The sequence below is a fragment of the Leuciscus leuciscus genome (assembly GCF_965113295.1).
Source record: "Leuciscus leuciscus genome assembly, chromosome: 19".
Lineage (NCBI taxonomy): Eukaryota > Metazoa > Chordata > Actinopteri > Cypriniformes > Leuciscidae > Leuciscus > Leuciscus leuciscus.
In genome coordinates this window covers 13,353,685-13,360,962 of record NC_138743.1, presented here as the reverse complement: position 1 = coordinate 13,360,962, position 7,278 = coordinate 13,353,685, and the positions used below count along the sequence as shown (strand labels likewise).

The 7,278-nt window shown below is 35.1% G+C and overlaps 1 protein-coding gene across 1 annotated transcript; it reads left to right on the top strand.

The window, feature by feature from the left end:
- The first annotated feature begins 2,057 nt into the window (after positions 1 to 2,057).
- gorab (golgin, rab6-interacting) lies at positions 2,058 to 5,362 on the top strand. The gene is made up of 5 exons (XM_082147085.1): positions 2,058 to 2,270; positions 2,448 to 2,763; positions 3,201 to 3,302; positions 3,404 to 3,544; positions 3,893 to 5,362. Exons 1-5 carry the CDS (start codon positions 2,207 to 2,209, stop codon positions 4,269 to 4,271), a joined length of 1,002 nt encoding a protein of 333 aa, XP_082003211.1. The 5' UTR covers positions 2,058 to 2,206; the 3' UTR covers positions 4,272 to 5,362.
- The last annotated feature ends 1,916 nt before the right edge of the window (positions 5,363 to 7,278 follow it).

The following is a 7,278-nucleotide window of genomic DNA, read 5'->3' as shown; positions in this document are numbered from 1 at the left end:
TATTGTGTCATTATTTATTTAACAAAAATAAAGCAAAAATGTGTGACAAACTAAGTATAATTTTTAGCAGCAATAACGTGTCATTAAGTAATAATTTTCTGTATGACTTCATCAGTCTCTCAAAACTGTCTGGAGAACACGATGTGTATAAATTGTATTATAACACTTCATATGCTGTGTTTGATCATATTAAAATAATAAAAAAAGAGATCTTTTCTGAATAATGAAAATTATTATTTATTAATTCATTCATTTATGCACTGTGATCAGAGTCGTCTTGTTTTTCCTGTCCAATTGGGAAACCCTCTAAATCTAAATGAATTACTGTATATCTTTCAGTGACTATAATAAAAAATAAAAAAATTACACGTGACAGTGTTTGACCACCAAGTGCTTCTACTTGCCAACACTGGCAGCTCACACACTTATAGGCAACCAAACCATCCACCACAAATGGAGGTCATAACCAGAATGTCTCTCTGTTGCTAATGGTAATAATGGGAAATCAGACATCAGTGTTGCAGCAAAAGTATCAGACATGAGTTAACTCGTACTAATTTGGCAGCACATGCCAGATCACACAGATAAGCAGTTGATCCAAACAAATTACAGGGCCTCCCATAGCCTCACACAGAGCGCTTACTCCTGCCACAATCATGGGTGCTTCTGGCAATAAAGCAAAAGTGAAACTCAATACAACTGTTTGACATTTCCTTTTCTCTGTGGATTTCATGCTTTTTATCACCAAGCATGCTCTTTCATTAACCTCTGACCTCTCTACCACTAGGAGTGCAGGATGGCTCAGTGAATGTGAAGAGGGTAATTGGAGCAAGAAGAGGAGGATAAACAAAATTAGCCGTTGACTCCAATAGTCTGATGTATAGCTTTCCTGGAGGACTACTAAAAACCAAACACTTTTCGTACAATATTTAAACACTTTTTATGAAATAGTTATACAAAACAATACAGTTTAACTTCTTTAATCCATTGGCCTATAAGCATATAGCCTCTAAAGTTGTCATAAAACGGAAGTTGTGATAATCTTTCCTTCCCTATTGTGACGTATATTAGAGAAAAAGTGTAGGGCGGGATTTGATTTTGTCCATTGAATATAGATTGGATGGTTGTGGTTTGCTATTGCTGTGATGTAATGTCATGTGAGTGACAGGTTGCCCCGCCCTCAAGCCAGTAAACACATCATCAGAGAAGAGAAGTCACTGCAAGAGGGAGGGGAAGTTATTTTAATTTAAAGATTATGAGGGCACATGAATTAAAATAAAATGTGTACAGATAAATCATTAAATACTGCAACAAGAATTTTGGTTTCATGGTGACTTTAATGTTGTTATTCTATTTAAAACTTATATCAAACCATGTCACTGTTTACTATGAAATAATATACAAGCATTAATTCACATTATTTTACATACAATAAAGTCAGGCAAAACTATTTAAAGTAGTAACTATTTTAAAGTAAATGTCATAATTATTAATACTGGCCCCTTTTTATGTTATTCATGTTATCTTTTATATTACCTTTTATGCGGTCTTGATATTTTACAGTGCTGACATTGACTTGTTAGACTAATTATTTTTTCAATTGCTGTAAACTTTTTGTAACCAAGCCACTTAGCTTACAGTTCTCCACCAACTCATGGAATAGAAAAGCATTCATTAGCTCCACACTTCTGGATCTCAGCAGATCAGTAAATCTTTTTTGTTTGCTTATTGTTTCTGAATACTGCATACATCCTACGCATTATTTTCTTTTTCTTTAAATAATTAGACACAATAGAATGCAGGGCTTATTTACATTACAATTAAGCACACGGAAGGAACGGGTTTATTTTGATATGTGCCTGAAGAAATTGTAAATGTAAGCCACCTTAATCTATTTCCTATTATTATAAAATAATACATAATACAAAAGTTACAAATATAAAATAAAACGTTTTTTTTTATTCGCAACATTATACTAAAATAAATATACGTTTCCAAAAACAAACAGGCAAATTCCGAGGGCACACGCAAAAGGGGCCTTTCTAGGGTCTTGAACGTGGCAGTCAGTCAGTATACACAAACATGGCGGCCAAATGAGAGCGTAATGTTAACTTCTGCATGTGTATGTTGAAAAATAACATTTTAACCCACGTATATTTGTCTTTGATAAAACCGGTTAGCAAGTAAATTTATAGGGTACTAAAAAATGGCTGCGTGGGCTGGATTTTCAGAGGAAGAACTACAAAGATTGCAGCACAGCGGCGATCTCAGTGAGTAAAAATGTTGAAAACTTCACTCGATTCACTTCACTTATTTTATTAAACAGAGAAAATGTGCCGTGTATCAAAACATATATGTCAATCGGTAGTCCACTAGTTTTTGGAACGCAGTACCTAACTAATTGTTTGGTGAATCCTGATAAATCTGCTCTAATCTTCTTTACTCAGTAAACCAGGCTGTGCCGGTCACATTGGGTCGTGGCCGGAGACCCGCTCCGACTAACCGGAGCAGACAGCAGCTTCAGCGGGAGAGGGCTCTGCAGCTGACAGCCAAGCAGAAGGAGGGCAGCCACTCTCTTCCACCTGACCAACAGCTGACCAAGCCCCCAGACCCACCTGTCGTCAGTCATCCTGCTCCTGTAAAATCACAGGACGAGTCCAAACCGGAGTCGCAGAATGAGGCAGAACCTGTTGAGCGAGAATCACCTGTGGAGTCTGTACCACCAGCAGTCTTCAAGGAGCTGGACAGACAGGAAGTAGAATTGTTAGTAAGTCTTGTTCCTTTGCAAAACACTAGCTCAGATATGAATATGTAAAGATATTTTGTACTATATTTCATATGGAATATTACATATTGTTTTATTACTATACAAGAACATGTTTGGATCCTATTTCACACCAAAATTAGAAGAAAAATGCATTCTGTATAACAATATGTATTTATGTATGCATGTATTTACATTGCCATGTTTTTTTTTATGTGGAACTGGTCAACTTTTATATTAACCAATATAAAAATAGCCTGTCCTAATATTGTATATATATATTTCAATGCGTTTATATAACTCAAAAATATTTTACTGGTTATATTAATATAACATAGATTGAATCTGTATGAATCATTGTGGATGATCATATGTGTGTTATTTTATGTTGTAATGACTTCAATTGTAAGACTCCATCAAACTTTTCTTATAACAGCCGAGAGAAGAACCGTCTCCAGCAGTTGCAGTGGGAACAACGGATAATGGAAGAGAAGAATAAACAAAGAAAAGCTCTTCTTACAAAGACCATTGCTTTAAAGTAAGAGGAAATCTTGTTTTAAACCATTATCAAAATCAATCTGTCTGGATAACCTTACATGAAAATTCAAAGATGATATATATATTTTTTTTAATTCCCAGGTCCAAACAGACACAGGCTGAAGCTGTGAAATTGAAGAAGATCCAGAGAGAACTTCAAGCACTGGACGATTCGGTGTCCAATGACATTGGGGTTCTCAGAAAACTGATAGAGCAGTCCAGCATGGATTATTCTCTGGCATGGTAATTATTCATTTTTGGTCCATTCCAAGTGTACTTCAAACCAAGTTCACAGTAGCTTCTTGTTTAAAGCAGCATCAGTTTGTGTGTGTGCCACTTCCTCAAAATCTGCCACATTACAGAAAAAAAATCTCACTTCCATGATAAGAGTGATTAAAAAAGTATGTTAGCTCAGGATTGAAAATACTGCCCTCTGTAGCCTTACTTTAATAATTCAGCCAAATTATTACTTAAAGCAAAACATTCGCATGCCTTTTTTAACCTTGTGATTCAGTTTATTTCTGGACACGTTTTGAACTATCTTATTTAAAATGAACTATCTTGTCATTGCCAATCTCCTATCGTTGACAGGAAGCGCTTTGAGAAAGCAGAGGCCGAGTATGTTTCCGCTAAGATGGACTTGCACAGGAAGACTGAGGTGAAAGAGCAGCTGACGGAGCACCTGTGTGCAATCATCCAACAGAATGAGCTGCGCAAGGCCCGCAAACTGGAGGAGTTGATGCTTCAGTTAGAGCTTAATGCAGATGAAGTCCCCAGCCCAGAGGAAACCAATCTAAAGGACAAAGAGAGGGAGAGCAACTCCCAACATGTTACTGAAAACGGTCCCGCAGCAGACATAGACGTGGATGACTCAAGTCTGAGCAAAGACTGTTCCATTACAGAACCAAAGATCAGCCAAGACAATCAGGAGAGCAAATCAACAGATGTTTCTGCAGATGGGCTAAGCTAGCTTCCAAGCATCATCAATTTAATAGTGACTGTATGACAGTTTACATAACACTTGCTACCAGGTTTATACATTTTTTTCATTGTGAGATTGTTGAACAAACCAATAACCCTGCATTTGTTAGAGAAATGTTGATTTTTTTTATTTTTGTAAGATGCCAAGACAACCTCATTCCATCACTACTAACACTAAAATGCCTTTTTATAATGGCGCTCAGATATTGATTATGATCCGTTAAGCTCAGATGCAATAATAGGAGCAGAAATGAGTGGTTTTTGGTTTTCATTGAAGGTGCTACTTGATCTTAATGCTGCATCATTCAATGTTTTTATTGTGGTTCGTCTGAAAGTCAGTCATTGTGCATTTTAATCTTTCTTAAATTAAGAAAACAGACTGATCTCTTGAAAATATTGTGCATATTTATAACCCTATAAAATACTAAATACAGAAAACTTTACTGATTGTTCCATAACTGACATTATTCAAAATGGAATAGTGGCAGATGGTCTGGTGGTAGTTTCTAGTTGTGATTTATTTCACATGATGTTGCACAAGTGAATGGTAAGATCTTTTATCTGTATAAGGCAGTTGTCTCGTAAAATTACTTTATGTGAATGTTAACAAATCAATAACAGCAGTTTTTTTATGGCAGAGATGAGAACAATTTTGTACTGTAGTGGGAAAAAAACGATTGAAGTGGGAAGTGGAATACCATAGCTGTTTTTCTAAATGTATATGTTGTATGTATATTTTTATGCTCTTTCTAATAAACCTCAGATACTCCATGCAGAGCTATTCACCAACTCTAAAGACCTTTAACAGCTTTATGTTATTATTATATAAAAAAAAAAAAACTATTCTTTTGACTTCTCTTTTGACTATAGCTTTTACTTATTTTAAATGTATGTTTTTAATATATATATATTTTTTTGTCAATCATTTTACTATTTGTGTGCATTATGATAGGTATGAAGTATGCTATGAATTCAATATTTTAATTATCCGTTGGTGAATAAAATATTTTAATAATGGTAACCTGTTTGTTTTATTTCACATCGCTGCATATTTGAAATAAACCACTGGAAATCAGTTTACATTTTGGTTTGTCTTTTGAATATTGTTTAGCATTTGTTATTTGTAAAGAACGTTGAAACTGTTGATTTAATATTTGCAAATTTTATAAACGAATTTATGTCGTTTATTTGTTTTTCTTCCGCCACACATTTAAAATATTGATAAAACAGTGTCACTTTTACGCCAAGGTCTTAAAAATATTAATAATACTGTTGTTAATATGTCTAACGGTAATTTATGAAATATGGTCATTCGATCCAATCACCACAATACGAAATACAATATTATGTTATTTTTTATTCTGGTTTAACTGTATAAAACAAGGACTGACAAATCCTGGAAGTAAATACAGGAAAAGAGATTTTCGTGAAGCCCATTTTGTGAGCGCATTTCTGATTTATGTGCCCTCAGTCCGCCGGGACAGGTTGAAAAGACTAAGTAACTCGAGAAACTCGAGGGAAAAAGAAAAAAAAGCGCACAAGATCAACTTTTACTGAAACATTCTGCCTTCTGGAAAGTCAATGTTATCCGGTTTTGATAATGACCATTATTACCCTCGCGCAACATAATGAAAAATGAAAATCAATAGGCTACCTAAATGTTATCTTCGTTTTTTAATGTTAATTAAAATCATCTTCCGTCATCTTATATTGTAATCATAAAAACCTTTAACATACAAAACCGACCGAAATTTGTTTATTTTTTTATTTAAATATTGTAGGCAACGCAGATTAAAATAAGGCACGAACGCTAGTTAGAATCATAACAGAAATCGTAAAACAAAACTAAAGTGCTTACTATGTTAATTTCGTGAAAAAAAAAAATTTAACAGAGCATTTTTAACACCAAACATTACAATGGTTTATTAAGGCCTAAATCTTTTTTCTACCCTGTATTTGTAAATGGTTGATTTATTACAAAACGGCCTCTTTCAAGTCTTTCTAAAACTGTGCTTTAACTAGTCGACTAAATTCCTCGTGTTAGGAGAGCATTCTGACGTGTTAAACCCGATCACGCGCGGTAGTGCTGTCCATTGACCCTTGGTGCTGATTAGACGACCGCGAGCTCAGTCCGCTTTTATTTCGCTAATTACAATTTAAGTGCTTCCTTCTGTGCTCGCGCTTCATATCCTGCGCGGGAAACACACGCAGACATACACGCGCGCGCTCTGATAGTGCCAGGGGAATTCAAAAGTGCCTGTCGCTCAACTTGCCATCCAAACAGGCCGACTTCTGTTGTGGGTTCAATGATAAAGCACATTTTAAGACAATATTTTACTTAAATATATTATAATTACTCCGTGCTGGTGTAATGATATGGTCAGACGTAAACCAGGCCAAATCAAAACATGCGTGTGAATAATAATGTATCAATATTGATGCGATGGTGCTGCATTTTAGGCCCATAAACTAAACAAAGTCACATTTGCCCTGGATCCCCTGAGTTTAAATTACTTCTTGCTTTAATTAGTGTGGTTACAATGAACATAACAAATTGCCTTTTTATAATTATTTTCGTCCAACAAGATCTTGTGTCTGTTTTAACTGTTGTAAAATAGCCACTTTAAAACAAACGGAACAGTTTTCAAGGGTTTTCGATTCTGTGGATACAAATAGCCTATTTTCTGAGTCGTGAACCGTGTGCATTGTTCTTGTTCAGGGTTTTATTTCGATAAACAATTAACTCCTTTTGTAATTCATGCGTTAAGCTGGATAGTTGAGTCTGTGTTTATCAGAATGCCATTATGTTAATCCACAGTATAGGCTATGAGTCATGAGTTATGTTTTCAATTACACACATGTACATTATAAAATCTTTTATATCTTAACAGGCAAAGAAATAGGCCTACATTTAGCCAACAAAATACATTTTAGTGATGATTTGTCCGTTGGTGTGTGTGTGTGTGTGTGTGTGTGTGTTTTAGGTGCACTCAGAG